General features: G+C 48.4%; 1 protein-coding gene across 1 annotated transcript in view; it reads left to right on the forward strand.

The window, feature by feature from the left end:
* Window positions 1-203: 203 nt before the first annotated feature.
* Window positions 204-24,351, forward strand: part of PXDC1 (PX domain containing 1) — a 28,904-nt gene continuing 4,756 nt past the window's right edge. Inside the window, exons 1-4 of the mRNA XM_047859428.1 lie at window positions 204-459; window positions 14,865-14,956; window positions 15,656-15,773; window positions 23,677-23,788. Coding sequence (XP_047715384.1) covers window positions 204-459; window positions 14,865-14,956; window positions 15,656-15,773; window positions 23,677-23,788 — 578 coding nt within the window. The remainder of the gene's footprint in view (window positions 460-14,864; window positions 14,957-15,655; window positions 15,774-23,676; window positions 23,789-24,351) is intronic.

Below are 24,351 nucleotides of genomic sequence, written 5' to 3' on the forward strand. Positions count from 1 at the left end.
AGGCAGACCCCGGCCCGATCCCAGCTCCGGACAGACATCGGACGGACCCTGGCCCCGGATAGACCTCAATCCCGGGCAGACCGCAGGCACACGGCGGCCCGATCCCGGCTCCGGAGACCTCGGACCGACCCCGGCCCGGCAGGCGGGCGGGCGGGCGGGGGCCGAGGGCGCCCCCGGAGGCGGGGGCATGCGCGGCCCGCGGCATGGCCTCGGCGGTGTTTGAGGGCACCTCGCTCGTGAACATGTTCGTGCGTGGCTGCTGGGTGAACGGCATCCGCAGGCTCATCGTCAGCCGGCGCGGCGACGAGGAGGAGTTCTTCGAGATCCGCACCGAGTGGTCGGACCGCAGCGTGCTCTACCTGCACCGCAGCTTCGCAGACCTGGGCCGCCTCTGGCAGCGCCTCCGCGACGCCTTCCCCGAGGACCGGCCCGAGCTAGCGCGCGCGCCGCTGCGGCAAGGTTCGGGGGCCGCGGGCACCGGGGTGGGGCCGGGGGTCGCCTCGGATGGGATCTTAGCCGGAGATGTGGTTGCATGGTCGTCTTACAGCGCAATGAAGGGAGGAGGGGAAGTTACTTAAACCGAGATTGCGGCTTTCCCCTCCATCCCTGGCACGGGACAGGGGACGCTCAGATCCTCCGCTCCCAAATGAAGGGCGCCCGAGGCAGCAGTGGTCGGAGGACAAGGAGTCAGCCCGTGGAGCCCTGGGGGCTCCGGGCCGAGATTGGCAAGACAGGCGCCCTGACTGTCCCCAGGGACGAGTCACTGACCAGTACCAGTGCAGCGGCCAGTGTTGGGGTGAACCCAGCCCCTGCTCCGGACTGGCGGCCTCCCCACCTCCCAACCCCCGGGAGGGCGGGCTGCGACCCCCGCCTCGCCCGGAAGGGGACAGGAGAGAGTCGGTGAAACATTTGGGAAGAGTTAACCACAGTGTCCGGCTGGGGTCGCGTCGGCTCTGGCAGCCGCCCCTCCGAGGGCTCCGCTGGAAGGGGCTGTGTCTCCGGTCTCCTCCGGTGACGGAGGAGCCTGGGTGCGAGGTGCCACGCAGCCTTCTGTCACTCCTCCGGAGAGGCCTCCTTTCTGGCGACTACTAGGGAGAGCCCGGTCCCCACCCCAGGGGTGGGTCCAACATTTGGGTTTGATTAACCGCGGCAGCCTCCTCCCTGGCCTTGTGACTGCCCTGGCCCTTGGAGATTTGAGTTCTCAGAGAACTGCCGCGGCTTCCTTCTGCCAGGCTGACGCCCTTCCAGGGGCTGCACTTGGGAGGCAGTAGGAGAGGCGGCCGGCCGCCAGAGGGAAGGAAGCGCCTGAGCGAGCGAGCCTAGAAGTAGGAGGGGCTGGGGGAGAGGGGGCCAGGGAAGACTGTAGGGCTCTGAGCAACCTTCCTCCACCACCGCTTGTGACCACCTGCTGCGCTGAGAATGGTCACACATCACCCAGAGGTCGTCCTGTCCACAGTCTTCTAAACATACCTGGGGGCTCCTGTGGGGGCATTTTACTGAAGCAGAGGGTGGCCGGGAGGAGTCTCCTTAGCTGCTGGTCTGTCTGCCTGAGGTCTTATGATAACCTCTACTTCCCCGGTCAATCCCCACCCCCCCCACCCCAGTGTGTGAATTATATGGATAATTAGCTCAGTTCTCATGACACATCCTTTGGAAAGGCTCCCAAAGCCAGCAAGTTTGAAGGCCCTGAGCCAGACGGCCTGCCTTTCAGGCTTCTCTTTGCCCCCCAGATTCTCACATTGATTTCGGATATGGAGATAGCTTTGTATTGTTTCAGCATGGCAGAGTTTTTGGGATTTGCTATTTGGGTGTGGATGTTGTTGTATTTTTTGATTTACCAAATGAATGCCTGAATCAGGAAAGCTTAGATGCAGGAACAGCAGTTTATTGTTGACTTACGTCCTTGCTGGATAAGGCTGACCATTAACACATGAGAGCCCCTGAGAGCTGGCAGAGAGCTGGCCCTCCCCTCTGTGCTCCCCCCGACACACCCCGTCCACCCCTGCTCTAGGTCTCACTCTGGTCAGGTGACACAGCTCAGGCGTGTGACCCCAAGCAGGTAGATTGGCTGGAATTGTTCCCCCCCCCCCCCCACCCCGTAGCATAGTACTTTTCCTATTCTTGTCTTTTTCTTTTCCTTTTTTTTTTTTTTTTTTTTTTTTTTTTTTTTGGTGAGAATTACAATGCATAGTATAGTGTCCAGCAATAGTTAGTCCTTCCTATACTCTAGTTGTTACTGTTACCCTCAGCGTCAGCACTTCTGGCAAGGGTTGTAGCCAGCTGGGAGGCCCCAGGATATGGTAGTGAAAACACCTTGCCTGGAGCAGAGGTGGGGGTGAGTGTGAGGCACCAGACTTGCTTTACACACGCAGCCAGGCTCTGTCCTCTCTGCACTCACGCTCTGGATCCGTTCTGGGTTCGTGATGCAGAGACACATAGCGTGCGTCTGAAGAGTGGAGCATCTACAAGTGAGAAAGGTTTAGGAAGAAAGTGATTATCAGGGAGAAAAGAAGATCCAGAGGGACAGGATGGCTGCTCAGGTATCTGAGGGGGACTAGAACTGGGTGTTAGCCAGGCTGCTGGTAGAGGTAGGGGCGGTGGGGGTGATCAGGATGGGGACCAGTGGTTGGCTTTATACTGGAACTGTTGGCACTACCTCCTGGGCTAGAGTCCTGTCCAGTGGAGACCTCCTGCCAGGGCTGGGCTGGCACCCCCTGGAGGGGAGGAGATGGGGCACTGGGACCAGAGGAAGGCGTGACCTTAATTCTTTGTTCCGGTCCTAGATTCTCTGCCTGGGGGCAAGCTGGTACTGACCCCCTCCTGCACTGCCTGAGTTTTGGGGCGCAATCCCAGGGGAACCCCTTTTCCTTTCTTAGATCCTTTTAAGTCCAGGGAAATTGTTCACGGAATAAAACACATAACAGTAACGTAAGAGAAGATTCTACCTTATTTTTATGCAGGTTTATTATTTGCATAAAAACATTGTCTGGATATACAAACTGTAAATACAAAAGGTAACCAGGTGCATGTATTCTATTAGAAATGCCAGGTTTTCTCAGTATAATTCCCCATCAGATTCCCTCGCTTGAAATTTATTGAAATAGTTCTGGGCTGGGCTAGATCTGGGCTCTCTACTCTTATTAAAAAGCTTTGTGAGGAAATCTGGGTTTCGGAGCTCACGCTGGCAGCCGGCTGGTAGCTCTTATAAATGTCTGACTGAACACCCTCATGGGGTGTGAAAGCCTTGGCCCCTACTTGCATTTTTGAATCTGCATGCAATTAAAGGGATGTTGAGCCCTTTTTCTTAGTCCCCCAAGTACTGCAGTGGAGGAAAATGTTTATGTGGAGAGAATGTGCTTTTTTCTCCCTTGTGCACATGCACTGTGGTGTTAAGCTCGGCAACCGTCCGTGGGCCTTGAATATTTCACAGACACACATGCGCAGAGATACTTAAAGCCCTGCATGGGTAGAGGCATAGTGCTCACTAATTTACCTTCCTGGCCTCCTCTTTGGGCAGGGCTGACCACCCCATCCTTTCTTGGGCCCCAGCCTGAGAAGATGGAGCCAGCTGCTTCCTGTGGATATTATCTCTGGGTGACCAAGGGGTTCCTTTTGCCTTTTCTACACCTTCTACCCAGTGGGGCTGGGTCTTTAAGTTGAATTCCCTCTGCATAATACTTGTGTGGTTCAGAGTTTCCTGACCGTGGCCAAGGTTTCCTGCCTATTACATCCCTTACATCTGGGAAGGTTTAACATGTTAAAACATCAGCATGTAGAATCTCTGATTGACCATTTGGGGTTCTTGGACTATTCTGATTTTTGTTTTTTTAATAGCACCAATATCAGGCTTTGTGAAGTCATCTGGTCACCACTGCAGCAAGAAATTCTATTTCCAAAATAATCAGGTGATCTTTGATTCCTGACTACTGTGAAGTCAACATTTTGATTTCACATTCATCCATTCAGTGAGTATCCACTGAGTACCTACCATGTGCCAGGAATTAGTCTAGGTGGTGGGGACACAGCAGTGATCAAAAGAGACAAAAAAAAAATCCCTGCCTTCATGACTCTCATTCTTTTGTTGGGATAAATCTAATAATAAACAAGAAAGACAAATAAATAATATGTTAGATAGTAATAAGTATTCAGAAGAAAAAAGTAAGCAAGGAAAGGGCCTATGACCTCTAAGGGGAAGAGTTAACTTTCAGATAAGGTTCTCCAGAAAATCTCAAAGGAAATGAACTTTGAGTCGAGACCTGAAGGAAGGGAGGGAACAAGCCATTTTGTCAATACCTGGGGAAGAAAGCATTCCAGACAGAGGTGAGAACAAGTGCAAAGGCCCTGAGGCCAGCATATGCCTGATGGCTTCAAGAAGTGAGGAGGCAGCCCTCATGGCTGGAGTGGAGAGTAGGATGTGGAGAGTAGGTGACCAGAGAGGAGGGAATGGGCAGATCTGGGAATACTCTGGCCGCTGGGAAAGACTGGAGGTGGGCAAGGGGGAGTCAAGGAGATGGGAGACAGGTGCTAGGGCATCCTGCCAGGTGCAACAGAGCAGGTGTAAGAAGTAGTCAAACACTGATGTGTGTGGAAGGGAGAGATATGAGATTTACTGAGAGACCAGAGGTGGGGGGTACGGGAGGGTCAGGGCCACACCACAGCATTCAGTGTGAGAAGTAGAATAGCCATTTCCTGGAATGGGGGAGCCTGCAGGAGGGCTGGTGTTGGGGCCCAGCTTGAGTGTGGTATTTGAGCATTTTCTCTAAATAAAGCCCATCATTGAGGGCCTGGCTGTGCTGCTAGCATACAGGCCCGTATTCACTTGTATCACCAAGGACGTTAATCAACCTGCATATTGCAGATGGTCTATTCTTCAGTTTGAGATCTGAGGAATGGAGTTAAGGCATCCAGGACAGCAGCAGAAAGGGCTGGCCGTGGATCCACTTGCCCAGCTCGCACAAGCCTGACTGTGCCCCCAGGCCCTAAGCCTGCATGCTTATTCTCATGTGGACTGCGGGGGTGAAGGTCTGTGCTACCCTGAAGCTAAAGGAGAGATTACCACCTGATGCAGCGGCAAAGCCACTGACTTTACTTTCTTAGTGAAAGTGGCTGAAAAAAGGTTAGAGGCCACACGGGTCCCAGGCAGCAGACCAGAGACAGAAAGCCCACCTCTGCCTAGCCCAGTGGACCCTTGCAGCGTGGTTCTCAGTGGTGTGGGTCTGACACAGCTCCCCAGGCCCCATGCATGGCTTCACTTTAGAGCATCCTGCCCCTTCTGACTGGGGCAACTTCACTTCTCACAGGGATTTGGGGTGTTTTTGATTCACAGGTGTGTTTTTGAATCTCTTCTATGTATAGGGCGCCGGGGCTGGTGTGCTTTTCCCGGGCCCCCGGGGTATGCTGTGCCGCCCTAGCCCAGCACCAGGACCTCCGCCTCCTTGTAACTTGTTCTCTCCTCTCTGCCTTCTGTTTTCTCTTTCTTCCCCAAATGTGCACCCTTGCTGCCACCCAGCCTCCACTGTGATTTCCTTTTCCACTGCTCCAGGGCCCTCTCCTTTCTCTTTAAGTGGCCACGTGGCTGAATTTGGTTCTTGGTCCTGTGATCTTATCCCATCGGATCTCAGACTGCTGTGGGCCCCCGGTGACCTGACCTAACCTCTCAGCTGGAGAAGGAGCCAGCCAGAAACTTACACAGGTGGTTAGGTAGCTTGCTTCTAGGTCACGGTGACTTTCCGCCCAATTTCCAGGGAGAAATTTGGCCTGCTTCTTGAGCACACAGCATTGTGAACCTACTGGTGGCATCTTGGCTGCCCTTGAACTAGTCCCCTGGAGACACAGGTCCCCTTCCCTTTTAAAACAAGTCTGGGCCTCCTGTGTCTCTGCTGTCTGTTTTTACAGACACTTTTCCAAATGGTGAAAGATGTTTCTGTGTTGTGAAGAGTCAAGTAAAAGGAAGATTCAAAGTGCTAGTGGATGGTGACAGTGCCACGCAAAGTTACTGAAATAATGGGCATTTGATTGGGGTGCCTGGGTGGCTCAGTTGGTTAAGCATCTGACTTCAGCTTGGGTCATGATCTCACAGCTCATGAGTTCGAGCCCCATGATGGGCTCTATATTGACAGCTCAGAGCCTGGAGCCTGCTTTGGATTCTGTGGTCTCCCTCTCTCTCTGCCCCTCCTCCACTCACACTCTGTCTCTGTCTCTGTCTCTCTCTCTCTCAAAATAAATATTTAAAAAATAAAAAAAAATAATAATTTGATCAGTTTGCCACTTCTCACTGAAGCTCCGTGTGGAGGGGGTTGGGATTTGGGAGAGTGAGGACAGGCTAGGAGTATGAACCCAATATGCATTTTACCCTCATGGCCTCCCCGACAGATGTTGGCCATGGCCCACTCTTTGTGTGTCCTTGGGAGGGAGTGGGAGAGACAGTAAACTGAAGTGAGTCCTCATCAGTAGTTGGTTGCTGGTCCACTGAATCCATGGAAATAGCTTTTTATTGGTGTTTGTGTTCACGTTTACGTTTTTGGGTGACAGTAGGCATCCACTGGACACTTTTGGTCGTCATCACTGAAACATGGACCCTGTGTCCTGGAACGGGTCTGGGAAGCTCCCCGGGGCCGCTTCATCTGCATCCTCTCTTTGATTGATGGGTGGGGCAGGGATGACGTGAGAGTGAAGGTGTCCATGCCCCATCCTTTCCTGGCCAGGCTGCAGCCTCCCTTAAATGGTGAGAGCACAGATGTGTCACGCCCGGCACAGACCCATGTGCAGGGATGATCGTATTCTCCAGACAGACTCCTCCAGTCCACCCTCCTCACCCCACCCCCTAAATTGAGTCATGACCGTGGACAGAGCCACTTAGCTCTTTGGCTGATTTACACTGGCAAGTTTTCATATTTGTCTTAAGAACAAAACATCTTAATCACCCTTTGCAGGTACATAACTTAGAATCAGCAGGAAAAATACGATGCACAGCAGTTGGACAGAGGGTAGAGAGGGAAGAGGGAAGGAATAACATGTGATTAAAGCTTTTACCTACAGAATCTGAATCCCACCAGAAACCCCTCCTGTGTCCTTCAGGAGAAAATCCCCAAGGCCCTGCAAGATTGAGGACCCACCTGGGGACAGAGGGTCCAGGTGGGAGGGGTCAGGGTCATAGTGACTCACCTATGGATACAGCAGTGTCACCATGGAAGAGGATCAGGCTGAGTGGTTGAAGGCATTGGCTTTGGAACCAGATGGGTGAAGATTCAGACTCTGGCTCTGTCACCTGCTACTTGCTGGGTGACTTCAGGCAAGCTGCTTGGTTCTTCAAGCCCCAATGCCTGACTGATGAAAGAGCAGTAATGATATCCACAGGCAGGACTGCTGGAGTACCGAAGCAGTGACAGCCACAAAGTACCCAGCACCTTGGTGGACACTGGAGAGCTGCTTTGGACTCAGGACCATGTGTCCCTGAAGCTTCTGCCCTTTGCTCTCAAACACACAGCCTTCCCTCACCGAGAGTCAACCAGATGGGCAAGTGCGAGTATCATTGCCCGGCCTGCTGCCTCTGACAGCATCCTCTCCAGGTGTGGCTCTTCATCCTCATGTCCCTAGGAGGCAGGGATGGTGATAGCCCCTGGTGATAGCCCCTGCCCCTCAGTGGGATGCTTACAGACCAGGTCTGTGGCTTTGCTTATCCAGAAACTAGAATTTGGTGTTTGACGTGGGTCATGCTTGGGGACTGTGCTCCAGGGGGCAGTTTCACAGGGGGCAGATTAGGGTGGACTCCTAGGGCAGGTATATGTATTAACCGTAAGAAGTAGAACTGCCAAGTGGGTAGAGTTGGGACCAGAGCCTGCATAGGAGGCCACGGCTCCCCATTGCCTGCCACAGGGCAAACCCTTAATGCAGTTTGTAAGGGCCTACTTGTCTCAGTCCTCGCCTTCCAGCCTCCTTAGGGTCTCTACACTTCCTGACCCCATTCCCTGTTCCCGTCCTCCCTCCCTGCCTCCTGTATCTGCTCACCCTTCAGGCTTCCTCGCCTAGAGAGGGTGGTCTCCCTGCTGGGAGTCTTCCCAGCCCCCCATGTGACACCCTACTCTTTGCGTCCAGTGTTTGCCACAGCTCCGTTCTCCTGGCTCTCAGGAAAACTCTGGGGATCTAGGGGTGCCATGGCACCCCCACCTGACAGGGTGCCCGGCCAGTCAGTACTTCAGCATGTGTGGGTAAATACATGCTTCCTGTTTTGTGAGTGTGGCATGGGATGGGGTGCCCTGAATACCTTTGTTGGTTGAAGACAGACTGGCCGAGTGAGTGGATCTTAAACTCATGAAGTGTGAAGTTCAGGAAGGGAACTGTGCTTTTATTGGGAGAGAATAATGAAGAGGCCCAGGGAAGGAGGGATTGGGAAAGGGCACAGTAGAGACCAGTACGTTTAAGTCAAGCACTCACTCTCTTGTGCTGGTAAAAGGATGTGTCACTCAAGGGAGCACCTCCCAGGTGCAAGAAGAAGCAGAGGAAGGAGGGTCTTCTTCTCTCAGCCCCTTCTTCGATCCTCAGGGAAGTGCTATTTCTTCTCTGCCTCTCTGTGTCCTCCCCCTCCTTTCTGTCCCCTGCTTTTCATTCTTGGAAAGATGCAGGGAAGAAATTAATGCCCATCAGGATTCCCCCTCTTACAGCAGGTGTGAGCATCACTGAACTAGAGCAGCCTGTAAGAGGGAGGGAGGTACCACCGTCAGCCGGGAACGAGGGACAGACAGGGTTTCTGTCCTTCCAGAAATGCTGTGCAATACCCCACACATGGGAACAAGGAGACCTGCATAGAGTAACCACGGGCTCCCAGGGAATTAGAACTTCCACTGAGATGCTTAAGTACGCACAGAATAACCACCTGGGTCACGCTGTCAAGCAAATCATTATTTACTTGCCACTTCTTGAATGTTGAGTACCTACCTAGAAAACAGGCACTTAGGAAATCAGCACTGAAAATTTCCCTTAGAAGATTTATAATATTTTGCTTCTAAAACTCATACGCAACCTTTAAAGAATACCTATCCCTATGCTCCCAGGATGACTGTGCATTCCTCACCTCACCTGAGCAATCTGCCTTGCTGTACAGTGTGTTCATGGACACATTTTTTAAATGGAAAAGGACCTCTTTAAATGTAATTTATTATTTGAGTCAGTTTGAAAGGTCACTTTACAGAAAATTTCCGTAGGGCTGTATTCTGAGAATCTCCTCTAAGAGACTTGTGTTCTTAGGGTAATGGGCACTTCTTAATGTGCTTTGAAAAGGACATTCTTCCTTCCCAATTGACCCAAGAGACACCTTGTCTTTATTTCTGAAATGATGGAAGACGGCACTCAGGTTAGATTCCGACCTCTGAAGCCCAGCCCCCTGGGGAAGCCTGGCTCAGTTATCAGAGGAGTTCATCCCAAAGCCTCCACTTACTGAAACAGTGGGACTTTGGACCCACGTTTCTGAGGTTAGGAAACTGGTTTGTTTACATTAGCTCTTACTGATAAGTCTTTGTGCTGACCCTGAAATGTTCAGTTTGGGTTCCAAGAATAAGTCAGGTGTTTATGATTGCATGAAGAGGTTAATCCTGAAAAGTGACAGAATCACATTTTCTGTTCTCAATTTTCAGTGCCAAACTAGTTTAGAAATAAAGGGCACCCTGGCTGCTGTAGGCTGATTTTTGGCCACCAAATGTATGTTAAATTGGCGCACTGTAATTTACATATAATCATATTATCGGTCTTTCGGATTCAAATCTCTATTTTAGGATAATCTGGTTAAAATCTCCACGTCACAAACTGTGTAGATTGTAATTTTACAAATTGAGGTTTTATTAAGTGATTATGCTTTATCAGAAATTAGAAAAATTGCCAGGGGCTGTGAAGTTTTCTGAGTCAACTTCCTAACAACTAAAACATGCAGGTGGACGATTATCCTTCTATCCTCACTGGATTAAATCCCGTGGGTTCCACAGAGTGCTGGCCCCCTCTGCTGGCCAGTTCTGGAATGACATTCTCAGTACCAATAGATGATAAAGTTTTTCCATCCGGCTGTGCAAAATCACAGCCGTTGGCCCGCCTGCAGTTTTTGTTATTACCATCTCAGATAGTACAACGGAGCCAAACAATATCTCCACAGAATTATCATTTCATCCACAATATTTGGAATAAAAACCTAAAAGTATTTACATTGTTGTATTTAAACATATTTTTGAAATAAGTTTTAAAATTGTTATTCACTGTAAACAGTTGCTATCTGGAGAAGCTTTAGCAGCCATTAAAAACCAAAGCTGTTGCATCACAAAGGAAAAACACAACCGTTAGGGTAGAAGACAACCCCAATGCATAGAATTAGTCTGTTTGGGATGGGCTCAGTTCTTGGCCACCTGCCACAGAAAAGTAATGCAATGACCCACATGGGGTTCTCTTTACTACTTCACTCATCAGCGCTTGTAGCATTTTGAGAATTTATAATTTCGGGTGTGGCCAGCAGGTGTCTAAGGTTTCCACCAGTTATGAAACAAACCTGAAAGGAACCCAGTGACTATGAAACAATTAGAAATTTTAAATTTTTTAAAATTAATTTATTTATTTTGAGAGAGAGAGGGAGAGAGAGAGAATCCCAAGCAGGCTCTGCACTGTCAGCATGGAACCTGTTGTGGGGCTCAAACTCACGAAACCGTGAGATCATGACCCAAGCTGAAACCAGGAGTCATATGCTTAACCGAATGGGCCACCCAGGTACCCCAACAATTAGAAATTTTAAAATAAATATTTATTTCATTTTTGCACTGTGACCATTTGGGGTGTGTCTTCTTAAAAATATTTTCCTAAAGCATTTCAGGTACCCATTGTTCAATGGGAGGCACTTTTAAAACAGTCCAGAAGGGGGGCACCTGGGTGGCGCAGTCGGTTAAGCGTCTGACTTCAGCCAGGTCACGATCTCGCGGTCCGTGAGTTCGAGCCCCGTGTCAGGCTCTGGGCTGATGGCTCAGAGCCTGGAGCCTGTTTCCGATTCTGTGTCTCTCTCTCTCTCTGCCCCTCCCCCGTTCACGCTCTGTCTCTCTCTGTCCCCAAAATAAATAAACATTGAAAAAAAAAAAAAAAACCAGTCCAGAAGGGTGATGTCCAGGGCCCAGGACAGAAGGAAAATGCAGATGTCTGGCCAGGCAGTCAGGGGCTGCTTGGAGAGTGGTGAGTCCTTCATGCCCACGTTTGGGGTGTTGGGAGACTTGCTGTGCTCTTAGCTCTGGTAGTGGCTGTTAGACGGCTTTCACCACATTCTGCTAGATCCATCATTTCATCAATTTCTGCCTTTTATTAGCTGAGGCCCCTGCTGGGGAAGAGGCCAGTGCTAGTTGTCACCCCGTGGATACATTTCTTCAGAGAGAGGGGGATGGCACCTTGAGGGAGCTGATCCAGATTGCCAACGTGATTGTCTCCGGGAAGCCCTGAGAGAGAAGCAAATGATAAAATGTGCCCCCAGCAAAAGGCCCAGAGCTTAAAAAGTAATCATCTGTCCTTTCTGTTCTTGCAGTGAGGGATTCCAGCATCTTCCTTTCCCTGGTTAAATTTCCTCAGCCTCCTTTTGTTTGGAAACATGTTTACATTTCCAAGGAAGACCATCTGGCCGCCATTCGGAAACATAAAGACGGGTCAAAGGAAGCAGTGTGGTTCCACACACTTTCACAAATAAAATCGAGCCAGACTGGCCGGTGACTCACACGGTATGCCCCTTTGCTCTCAGGCAGCTCTCCTGTGAGGCCTGTGACCTAGAGCCAGCTGGCAGGAGGTTCTAGCTGGGGTCTGGCTGAGTGTGGTGCTGAGAAGCAAGAATTAGGGTCACTGCCCCGTGGGCAAGACAGAGCACACGCTTGGAAGATAATGCATGCTTGACTTGTGTTCACTAATACTAGACTTCTGTGCTCTCTTATGCAACTTTACTCAGTCAGCAAACGGCTAACAAACATGGATCCCCTGCTTGTATCAGGCCCTGTGCTCAGTGATGATAATGGTGAGATGAGCCACAGGCACGTCCTACCCTCAGTTTTGCACAGTGGGCTTGGGGAGACCCAGAGGTCCAGGAGCAGTCACAATGCCAAGTAGCAAATACTGTGGTGGGGGAAGGTCAAGGGGTTTGGGTAGCATGGACCTTCTCAATGGGCATGAGAGTATGGGGATGGCAGGACACAGAGCTGGGCAGGTGGGGTGGGGTTGGTCATGGAGGGTCTGTGCATTGAGCTCAGATACCCATACTTTTTCCAGTATCTTCATCAGGTTCTTCATCAGATGCTTCCAGAGGCCTCTTCTGGTATTTCCTGCCTTTCTCCACTTCATTCTGGAAAATGGAATACTCTACCAGGAAGAGAGAATTGCCAGATAAAATACAGAACCCCCAGTTAACTTTGAATTTCAGATAAACAGCCAATAATTTTTCAGTAGAAGTCTATCCATACTATTGTATTATTCACTGCTTATCTGAAATTCCTATTTAGGTGTCCTATGTTTTATTTGCTAAACCCGACCATGCTTAAAAAAATCAGTATAGAAAAGAATGTATTTATCTGACTAAATCTTACCCTTTGAGGTCATAGACCCAACCAGGGGCTGAACATTAATTAAATCAAAGATGTAACCAAAACTATGTCATTAAGGCAAAAATACAAGAATTATAAACCTCTGTGCTAACTTAAGATTGTTAAATTATGATTTATATTCTATAAAATGGGTTTGAGTATGTTGCATGCATTGATTTTATGAGAGGCTAATCTTCCTACAAATGTACGTACAGAATATTAAAATACAGCTACTGTGTCATAAACTTGAGTGATTTAAAACTTATGTTCTAGAGGTAATCAAAGTTGTAATTTAGTAATAGTTTTGATCATCTTAGGGTACAGAAGCATTCGGTGGAGATGATTTATTTAATTGTCCTCTCTTTAAAAACAGTTTTGCAGTGGGTTTTGCATTGGCCCTCTTTTCCTGTGTAAACTCCCCTGTGGTAAGCAGAAGATGAAAGCATTTTGGTTCCAAGGGCGGTGGCACAGTGTGTGTGTGTGTGTGTGTGTGTGTGTGTGTGTGTGTGTGTGTGTTTCTAAGCAGGGAATTTAGGGCCTAGGGGAGAAGCATCCTGAGAATCTGGCACTATTTTCTTTCTTTTCCCTGCTTCCCACAATATGAAGGGTGGTGTGGTAGGGCCTGGTAACCCAAGGAGAAGGGGAGAAGGCCCGGTCCCTTTCTCTAGTGACTGCTGGGATGTCATACTGGGGTGTGTGTTTGAGTGGACAGAGGCTGTAGGTTTCTCAGCAGGCGAGTCACAGCCCACCCACCTCTGGGACTCCTCCCTGAACAGCTACAGGCTGGCCACCTGGGCCTGCATGGCTGAGGAGGTAGGCAGGGCCAGACGGCCCCTCTGATACCCAAGGTGGCCTGTACTTTAGGAAGTTGAGAGAACAATTCTCAGCCTTGACTACAAGTTGTCCCTGACTCAGGCTGATGTGAGGGATCCCCCTGCTACCACCCAGGCTTTCAGAAATGTCCTCACTCATGTTTGGGGGTGTCCCTGGCTCCAAGAAATGTATGTTCTGGTCGTCTTATTTTAATCATATAGTTCAGGAAATTAATTTTATCATGATGTAGTCTTAGTCAATGACTTGCCTGAAAAACAAACAACCCTTTTGGGGCACCTGGGTGGCTCAGTTGGCTCAGTTGGTTAAGCGCTTGACTCTTGGGTTTCGGCTCAGGTCATGATCTCGTGGTTTGTGAGTTTGGGCCCCACACGGCAAAGAGCCTGATTGGGATTCTCTCTCCCTCTCTCTCTGCCCCTCCCCCACTCACTCTTTCAAAATGAATAAACTTAAAAAAATAAAAAACAAAGCAAAACAAAACAAAAAAAAGAACCTGTCTCCTGCAGAGCAAAACCAAACCAGAAATGAAAAACTTAGATTCAGCAAGTGACAACAGTTCTGGGGTTCTGGCGTCTGGTTTGGCTGTGACTCAGGGACAGTCATGCTGGGTCACACGAAGTATGGAGAAGAGGCCAGTGCCCATGGGAATCTCCTATTCCCCTGTCTCTAGGACCCCGATGTGGAGAAACTGAAAGGGGAAGGTTTGTGTCCTTTACTGTTCCTGGGGAGAGGGAAACGTACCCCGGACCTCCAGGCTGCCAGCTGTAGTATTTTACAAACAAAGGACTATACTTTCTAACAGCCCCTTGGGACTTCTGGTAAGTGTAACAAGGATAGATGTTCAGATTCCTGAAAAGTGCTGTGAGTCATACCCACTTTGGGTTTTTCTGGTTAAAGGTCTGATTTTTCCCTTCCAAACCCAGCATTTAAATGACTTGCCTAAATATGGGCTTCATTTACATATGCCCTGCAGTGAGGTCAGCTGAGGCTGGCAGGGCAAGTCCTTCCACTGTGTGGTTGGGGGTAGGCAGGTCCTGGGGAGCCTCCCCTGGCTGTGGCCACCACGCTGGCAGGGGCTGAGTGGTCCCCAGCCAAGCTGTGGCCTTGTCCAGGGTGTTTACAGGGCTGGCCCAGACTGTCCCATTCAGAGGAGACTTTGATATGTGGCTTACACCTACCTTCCCCACTCATTCCACTGTCCCCAGCCTGCCTGACTTCTTTTGGATGGACATTGTCCACTTCGGCACATGTGTAAATCATTCAATGGGTCACTGAAACTCAAAATGAGGTTTAGGGGAGGGCTTTCAGGGTAGGACTAAGGAAACAATCCCAGACATCTTTTATGGAGGATGGCGCAGGGCATCCTTGTCATGGGATGCCTGTTGTTCTGTATTTAACTTAGGGGCACAGTTCCTGGTCTGATTTTTTGGCTTTAAGGCATTTCTGTCTCAATTCTAGGACTGGTCGCCATAAAGGATGCGCATGATATAGAGACCAGGCTCAATGAAGTGGAGAAGTTGCTGAAAACCATCATAAGCATGCCGTGCAAAGTAAGTAGCATCTGGGCTGGGCTGGAGGTGGGAGGTCAGGACACATCTGGCCAGCTGCCCCCTCCCTGGGGGGGTAGGAATAGCCAGGGGAAAGGAAGATTTCTGTGGGGTGTTATGGCTCCATTGTTTTCTCCTTGGGGAAGAAGCGGGAATGAAGGGCCAAGGAGGCATTGAGTAGGAAGAGACAAGGTCCTTCCATTGTCGTGGTCTTTGCTCTCTTGCCTCCACTCAGAAGCCCACTCGTCTTGCAGCGGGTGTTTTGGAAGAGGGTGTATGGGAGCCAAGAAGAGTGTTAGTAGATGAAGTTTGCAAGCTTCATGTGGGGTCGTGAGGAAGAACCTGGACTCTAGTCAGGCAGTCACCACTTGACTACCATAGCATCCGTTTCCTCACCTGTGAACAGGGAAAGTCGACACACCGCAGTTTATTGTACAGTGAAGGGACCTGTGTGCGGAACACTGGCACATACCAAGCGCTCAGAAAAACTCACCAGCGTTTCCATTAACCCCATCCTATCTGTCCCTGGGGCCTTGCATTTTTGCCACATGGGGCCCAAAGTAAATGAAGAGTGTGCCATTATTGAAGCCTCATCAGTGTGGTCAGTCCCGCAGAGCATCTGAACAGTGCGGGGATGTTAACATCAGGTGAGGCTGCCATGACGGAGGATGAAGTTGTAGTAATTAATGTACTTACTCCCAGTATTCTAGGTCAGAAGTTGTGCTCACCTTCTTTGAAAGATCTCCTTTGGATCAGGTGTTAAAAAATGACAATGTCCATAAAATTCAACCCAGCTTTCAAAGCCCAGTGAAAATATCAGGTAAGAGCTACAGGGAAGGCATGGCGGGGGGCAGGTGCTGCTGTTGATGGGTGTGGTTTCCCAGAAGCCCTTCCAGTTCAGTGTCTGTGTGGTGGGCACCCCCTTCTATGGGATCCAGAAAGACAGTGCAGCAGAAGGGGGAAGATAGTGGGTGTAGCTGTGGCCTGATTTTCATGACACACTGCGTTTTCTACCTACTGACCTGCATTTACACTTTTCCTGTTTCCAAAGTGAGTGACATGGCATGTAAATTGGAACTTACCTAAGAAATAGCATAACGAGAGGCCCGAGAGGGTGGCTCAGCTGGTTAAGTGTCTGACTCCTGGTTTCGGATCAGGTTATGATCTCACGGTTCATGGGTTTGAGCCCCGAGTCAGCCTCCACACTGAGAGTGCAGAGCCTGCTTGGGATTCTCTCTCTCCCTGTCTCTGCCCCTCCCCTACTTACTCACTCTCTCTTTCTATCAAAATAAAGAAACTTTAAAAAAAAGATATGAAAACATTAATAAGGGTTTTTGAAGCAAACTACTGTAATCGGGAGCCTAGCATGCTAAAATAAGATAGTTTCTGTAAGGTGGCAATGAATTTGGTTTTAGGGCACCCAGGACAAAGAGGGAAGCCAGTTTGGGTATCACCAGTCTTGATGCCGGGCCATGCCTTCTATAGCCCCGAACAGGCAGATGTCCCAGCAGCAGGAAGAGCGAATGGTCAGCTGGGAGGAGCTGCTGGCTGGCTCAGCTGTGGGGTGGATGGAAAGGGAGGGCAGGCCTGGACTTCACCCTGTTGGGTAGCTTTCTGAATCTAGGTCACACCTGTTGCTAGGACAGTAGAGTTTTATTTTTGCAGTACGATTGTGGTGAAGGCTGCTGAGGGGCATTTTGTGGGGAAAAGAGCTCTGTCCCGGGAGCCTCAGCTACGGGGCTCCCCCAGGCAGTGGATCTATTTCTGAATGGAGGATGGAGGAGAGAAGGAGGAGCAGTGGAGGAGGAAGGCTCAGGAAGTTGATGAAGAAGAGTCCACAGATGAGAGCACATCTGAGCCCAGAGCTAGCTCATAAGAAGGCATGGGGGGTTCATGGTGATGGGGAGACATAGGACAAATCAGGATGGTGGCAGCTGATATCTTTGGTAGAAAAGTGTCCTTACTGAGCTATGTGTCACACAGCAGGGTTGAGATTCCTAGTTGTGTGCGGTGGCAGTGTGGACAGGATGGACAAGTCCTGGGGCCCTGGAGTGGAAAACACGTTTGGATATGGCTACATGTAAGCAGGATGGCTGTTAGGCCTGGGTTTGTTGGGGTCTGGTGCTTTTGATGTCTTCCTGTGTGTTCTTAAAAGAGCAGGGTTGTTTGGGCATCTCTCCTTAGCTGGCACCTGGCACCCAGAAACTCCTTTATAAGAGAAATGGCAGTCACTTATCTTGGTTGGGTGTCTACGGACCCCAGTCCTGCAGGGCACAACCAGGACTCCGGGAACCTGTCAGTCATGTTGGGCTTTACTTGCTGTCACCGGGACTGTGGGCAAGTGTCTGTTCTTTAGCCCTGAGCAGAAAAGTCCCAGAACTGGTATCTCTGTTTTGCCTTATTTCTTTCTGTTTTGAGCAAATAGGACAACAGAGAGCCACAGAACCCTTTCAGACCTTGTGTTGGTGGCTGAGCTGCATGGAGTTGCTTCTGATTCATTCCTGGAGTGCAGCAAGCTGGAACACTCCCTTTGTCTCTGTGTCCTGTTTGTACCTGTGGCTTGGATAAACACAGGACCCATGTTTACCCTAAAGGGCTGAGAGTAATGAGGTGAAAATTAACAGGGGTAACTGTAGTGTCCCAGGTGAGATTTGAACTACATTCTCTGGGTCTATTTGCGAGGACTCAGGACAGGTTTCAGCCTGCAGGGACACGGCAGTAGGTGGAAGAAACTGGAACAATTTTGGCTCCACACAGAACGCTTTGTAACAACTGTGCCTGCCTAACAATGAAGTCTGTAAACATCTATTGTAAGTCTGTGCTGAAAGACTTACACTCCGTGCAAAGGCCAGGGGGCCTATCAGAGGTATCCCTCTCAGGGTTAGCAGGCTGTGAGAAGCCTCTCCACCCCTCCAGGGCTAAGATTCTCTGACTCCTGGGGATTTTATCCTGTTCATCAGCTCTGATCTATTGGGCACCAAGTCTGGGGCTTCTCCCTTGGAAGCTTCCCAGGCTTCCCATCTTTGCTCCAGGAGTAGCCAGCCCTCACTCTGTCTGAGTGAGTGCTTCTCACCATAAATTAGTGTGTACATGTGCAGGCAGTGAGGGGGCATTCCCCAGGAAGTAAGATGTACTTTCATTATTCACAGAGGGAGGAAACCAATCCAGTAAGACAATGAACTATAGTAAATTCAAAAATACTTTTCAGTGAAACTTCTACTTACAGTAACACAAACAGCCCTTTTGGGAACTAGCCTGCACAGGGGTAAGCCATATTATGCTGGCTGGTTCCCCTGTGTGGGTGTTTATGGATTCGAGGAGCCTCAGGCTCTGGAGAGCATGGCCAGCCTGGGAACATGCCCCAGGACACACCCTGAATACTGAGGTCAGTCATAACTCTGACTTCCTGGGCTCACCCATTTTCTCAAGACCTTACACTCATGGTAAAGGCCAAGTGCCCTAGTCATTCCAGGCATGCCAGAGTCTGATCCTGTCACCATAGAACGCTTTGCTCCAGACCCTCAGCCTCCCCTCAGTGGGGCTTTGCAGGGCTGTGGGCCCCTGTCTTCCCTCTGTTCACACAAACTCTGCCTGTCTGTCACATCCTGCTAAATTCCATTCAGTGGTAAAAACCCACTAAATTGCACTCAATCGTGAAAATGTCCTTGCCTCCTGCGACTCACTGCACCCTTCTTCCTCCTCCCCTGTCTCATTTCTTAATGTCTTTTTATGCTGTGGATGTGGCATTTATGGAGGTGGCACCATGGGGGACAGGCACTTGACCTAGGCTGTCAGAGGCTTGCTTCCCTTTATGGGTAGGCAGGCACACAGCCTCTTCTTTCTCCTATTGGGACCGCCTTGTGGTCGGGGCTCCACTAGATGGTGCCAGGCGCTAGCAGTGTGGGAACCATGCCACATCCTGGGGCCCAGGCAAGGCAGTCAGGAAACTCTGTGGCCCCTTCAGCAATGCTTTGGGCCAGTACAGCCTTAAACATTCTTCATCCTATGTTAATCTAAATGTTTATGGAATAAAAAAACCCTAAATGTTCTTTTCTACACTGTGGCTGTGTCTGTGCTTTTAAGCATAAACCCCAGCTGAGATCTGGCTACTTGGACTAATCAACATAAGCCATAAAAATCTAATTATTCAGGTTTGGGGGGCCTGGAAATGACCTATAATTTCATATTTCATTAACCAAACATCTGTACAATCTCAACTCTAACTTTTACCTTAAAAGGTTAATCCGATTAGCCAATTAATAAAAAGGTGGTGCTTTGGATTTTGTTCTATTGCTGGACTACACTGAAAATATAACGGGAGAGAGGATTTAGATGGAGGGTGGCTACACTATGAATGCTTTCAGGACTGAGCTGAAAAAAGGAATGTCTGCTGAAAAAAGGAATGTATGAATTACTGAACTGAAGGAATGATGGCCTAGGGGACATATGAAAACATGGCTACAGATAAAAATATAGAGAAGTTGCCACTGGGCAAACACCACAGTAGTACAGTTGACCCTTGACCAACATGGGGGTTGGGGCACCTACTCCCCACAGTTGAAAATCTGTGTATAACTTTGACTCCCCCAAAATTTAACTACTGGTAGCCCATTGTTGACCAGAAGCCTTACCAATAACATAAACAGTTGATAGCATATATTTTGTATGTTATATGTATTACACACTATATTCTTATAAAAGTAAACTAGAGGAAAGAAAACATTAATAAGGAAATCATAAGGAAAATACATGTACAGTACTGTACTGTATTTATCCAAAACCAAATCCACATATTAGTGGACCCATGTAGTTCAAATTTGTGTCATTCAAGGGTCAAGTATAATTGTTGCAGTAAAGACCCTATCTTTCCTGTTAAGATAGTAGGGCAAAGTTTAAGGTTTTACACACTCTCAATGCATCTCCCCTGGGTTATTTATTAACTACAAAGAGAAAGAGTAAATGTGGCAGAAACTTCTTATGCAAGTGATCCTGATGAACATCCTCCTGGAAAAAAGGCTTGTTGACATCAGACACCCCCTGGCAGGATGCATGGAGGGGACACAGGGTCACCCTGCAGGATTCCTGCCTGGAACGCACCACCTGGGTCACATCGCAAAAGCATCAGGCAAATCCAGGGACCTTCGATAAAATACCTCACCAGTCCTGCCCAAAGTGTTACTTTCATGAGAGATGAGAGGAGAGATCGAGGGACCATCAGAGGTCATACAAAACTGGGACACAGCAACTGAAGGCAATAAGGGATCCTGGATTGGGTCTCGAACAGAAAAAAAAGAGGGACATTAGTGAAAAAGCCTGTGACACTCAAGTAAGGGAAGTATTTAGTTATATCCAGCTTTCTTCACAGCACCATAGTTATGTAGAATATTAACATCAGGAGAAGCTGGGGGGAGCTCCATGAGAACTCTGTACTATTCTTGTAACTTTTCTGTAATTCTAAAATTAGCTCAAAATAAAAAGTTAAGAAATGGCAAAGCAGAACTCTTCATGTGAAAAAAAATATGAATGCAGAAAAGTAGCTTGAAAGTGAACGGCTTCATGGAATTAGTCAATTATGTGATTAAGGCAATTACATTGGCCAGTGATTTTTGCTATAGGTACTAAGCTGACTTCTAAGAAATTCACATTTTAAGTATGTTTGAAGATCGCCTTCAGAGGTTAGCACTTTTCTGTAATAATAACATTTTCTTTGGTTCTTTTTATTTGCTTGACATTAGCAATAATGATACCATCATTACCATTTTTCAAGCCCTCCATATTTGTTAGATTCTTTACAAATACCATCTCATGTCATCTCCACCTAGGTCTTTTAGGATGGGCACCATTATTCCCATTTTGCAGATGAAGAAACCGAGCAAGAAGTAACCTGCTCCTCATGCACAAGTAGCAGAACTAGTTTCCAGCTTGCCTTGTAAAAAATTAAACCACATGACTATGTACAGAGGTTTCTTTGCATAAGCAGTTAAGGGATGATTTGTTACAAATCTGTTTTGGGGGGCTGGCAAAGATTCCATGTTTTAGAGTTCCAAATTTCATATTTAAGAAAAATTAGGAAGTTCAAAAGTTCCCAAGCAAGGTAACTCTTCAGAAACATGTTCAGAAATGTTCTGCTGCACGTACATTCGTTTTCACTCGTAGGGTTTTCCCCTCCAAATTCCCTTAGCAAAGGGGTGGCAGAGGGGCTGGAAGCTATTAGCTGGCTGAGGTTTTATGTGCTTCTGAGACAGATTTGAGTCAGTTAGGAAAACACAATAAAGAAAGTGGTTCTGTGCGGCCATAGATTTTTATTTGAGCGGCGAGGGAATCTTAATCTTTCCTGTTAAAAGTTAGTCATCTTCAGAGTCTGTTCACTGAGACTTTGGTAAACATCTTCTCTCACATAGAAATGCTGTTGTTCCCAGAGGCTCCACGCACTGACTTCTCCTTGGATTTTGATGCTCCTTCTCGTGACTTTAGGCTCTCCATGCTTGTTCTTGCACAGGGAAGGCAGGTGGGCTTCAATCCAGAGGGGTGGGGTGGGCAGGAAGAGCAATGTGCTGATGTCACCCAGAGTGTGATTAACTGGGCTGGTGTTTCAAAAGACCAAAGGCACTGGACCTGTCACTTCTGCAGAAAGTCAGGAGGAAATTTTAGCAATTACTTGGCAAATCTGGTTGAGGAAGAGTCATTTTAGTCCTGTGGGGTAAGGAGGAAACCTTCTGTTTTTCTTTGTTCATTTTTGTGTGGTTTCCCTAATTCTCTTTGTATGGAGAAAACTTTGAAGAACTGTGAACCAAATACCTAGAAAGATTAAAAATAAACAGGAAGTTGTAATTATACTTATGAAAAAAGCAAATCCACACATGGGAATAAAATAACCTAAATTATAACAAGATATAAGAAAAAAATATAAGGAAACAATCCCCCAAACAATTGCATCAGATGCCCACTGAGACTGTGGATAGTGAGGAATGTTCTTGTTGGCTGGGCTGGGCCAGTAGGAGAGGAAAGCTATTTAGAGCTGTGTGTGTTTCTATGTGTTAGACCTTGAATGGGGAGAGGATAATCCTTTGAATTTGAGAATGCCCCAGAAATTTTGAGTCTATTTTAAGCCTTTTTTTTTAAGTTTATTTTTATTTATTTTGAGAGAGAGAGATAGAGCACAAGCAGGGATGGGGCAGAGAGAGAGGGAGACAGAATCCCAAGCAGGCTCCACACTGTCAGCACAGAGCCCACCATGGGCTCGAACTCACGAACCATGAGATCATGACCTGAGCTTTGCTGTCAAGAGTTGGGCGCTTAACCAAGTGAGCCACCCAGGCACCCCTTAAGCATGTTTTTTAAGATGAGGTAAATAGAGGGCCTGATTTGAGAAGACAGACAAGGGCCATAAACATGGAGCTTAGCTAAGAGCTGAGGTTAGGGGCTAAGCCAGCCTCACAGAGAGATGGAGAACTACAACAACAAGGAGAACTGGTAATGGCTACCAGATATATTCTTGGAGTATGTTTAATCTACTGAAGTGACAAGAAACACATTCCTGGGGAAAGGTAAATAAAAGCTACACCAGATATTACAAGTGAATCAAGCCACATTGGCTCCTCATACTTAAATGGACCAGATGACGTGATGGAATCTGGAAGTTCATGGGAGTTCAGAGCAGAAAGGATCCTTGGAGATCACCCAGCAGTATTCTGAAACTTTCCAGTTGAGGATACTGAGTCCCAAGACCATGGAACTCATTGTTGGGCTGAGGTGCGGTGTCCAGGCCCCAAGCCAGTGCTGTTTCAGCTACCACACATTCACGCATCCCTTTTCTTTCCTCTCCCAGTGCTCGGTAAGCACCAGCCTTCCATCCTTGGAAGCTGTCCCCATACAGCCAACATAGGCATATGAAGATGTATTCTTTGTTGGCCTTTTTAAATTACCAAGATTTGTGCTTACAGGTAAAGAAAAAATCAGTTTGTTTATAGAATTATATAAAGTAAAAAACTGAATTTGCCCATTGGTTTAAAGTGCATACTGATCTCAGGGCACCTGGGTGGCTCAGTCAGTTAAGCGTCCAACTCTTGATTTTGGTTCAGGTCGTGATCTCACGGTTAGTGAGTTTGGGCCCCACATTGGGCTCTGTGCTGACAGTGTGGAGCCTACTTGGGATTCTCTCTCTCTGCCTTCTCTCTGCCCTTACCCTGCGCGCACGCTCTCTGTCTCTCTCTGTCTCAAAATAAATAAATAAACTTAAAAATATATATGTAGATAAATAAAATGCATACTTATCTCATTTGACCCTCCCAGCAACCCAGAGTGGTAGACAGTGTTATCCCCGTCTCAGGCACGGGGGAGACTGGATACCCTGTGCAGAGCCTCATGGCAGTGTGTGCCAGACCAATAGATGTGAGCTCAGTAGTCTTTCTACCCCAGCTGTAAACCAATGGGGAAGGCATTTGGGGAGGGTGCTGTGCAACCACAGCATCTTTCTCGGGGGAGTGATGTGGCTTTTGGCTTGCATGGGGTCCACAGGTGTGGTTTCTGTGGAGGTTGGCATCAGCTCCTGAATCTGTGTGGTAGAGCTCCAGAATGGGCCTCTGGGGTGCAGAACATTCTCTCAGAGCATGGGGGAGAATCTGGGGCAGTAGATGGAGGGGGAAATAGGGAGATTGGTATAAGCTCAAAACTTCAAATTCTGGCCTCTCCTGAATATTTACTTTGTTGCTTTCATTTTTCAGAAATCATGAGGTCCAATGGATTTTGCTTAGCAAATACAGAAACAATTGTTATTGACCACAGTATACCAAACGGAAAAGACCAACACCTGGGTGTGGATCCCACAGAGCATTTGTAAGTACATTGATTTGAATATAGTTTTATAGAAGGGCTGCCTGAATGGTCAGCTGGTGCCAGGGACTGGTTTTCTCTCCCCAGACAGAGCTCTAGAGGAAGTAGATGTGGCCAGAAACATTGAGCCATCCTATCTGTATTTGGATACTTATCCTAAGTGTTTGCCTCTTCTAGAGGATGGTGAGAGCTTGATTCATAAACTTTGTGGGACCAAGTGGCTGGTTGTGAGGGGGCATTGAGGAGAAGTTGCCAGGCTCATATTTGTGCTGGGCCCTGAGGGGCTATAGGGGCCATAAGCCTCTTCATTCAAAGGGTCTGGTCTCCTGGGATGGGAAGGAGTGTCACCTGCATGGTCTTACATTGCAGGGCTGGCGGTTCTCCTGACTCTGAGGTGGCCTCTGTGTGGCTCACAGGCTAAGGCCTGGCCCTGCTGGGCCTGCTGATTAGTGGAGTCTGATTAGTGAAGGTGGGACCACCAAAGACACCACTGCCTTCCCTGTTCTTCTTTCCCCTAATAATGGGGAACTTTGACCATGATAAGTGCTCTAGGAAAGCCCAACCCT

This window comes from Prionailurus viverrinus, chromosome B2, assembly GCF_022837055.1.
Source record: "Prionailurus viverrinus isolate Anna chromosome B2, UM_Priviv_1.0, whole genome shotgun sequence".
Classification (NCBI taxonomy): domain Eukaryota; kingdom Metazoa; phylum Chordata; class Mammalia; order Carnivora; family Felidae; genus Prionailurus; species Prionailurus viverrinus.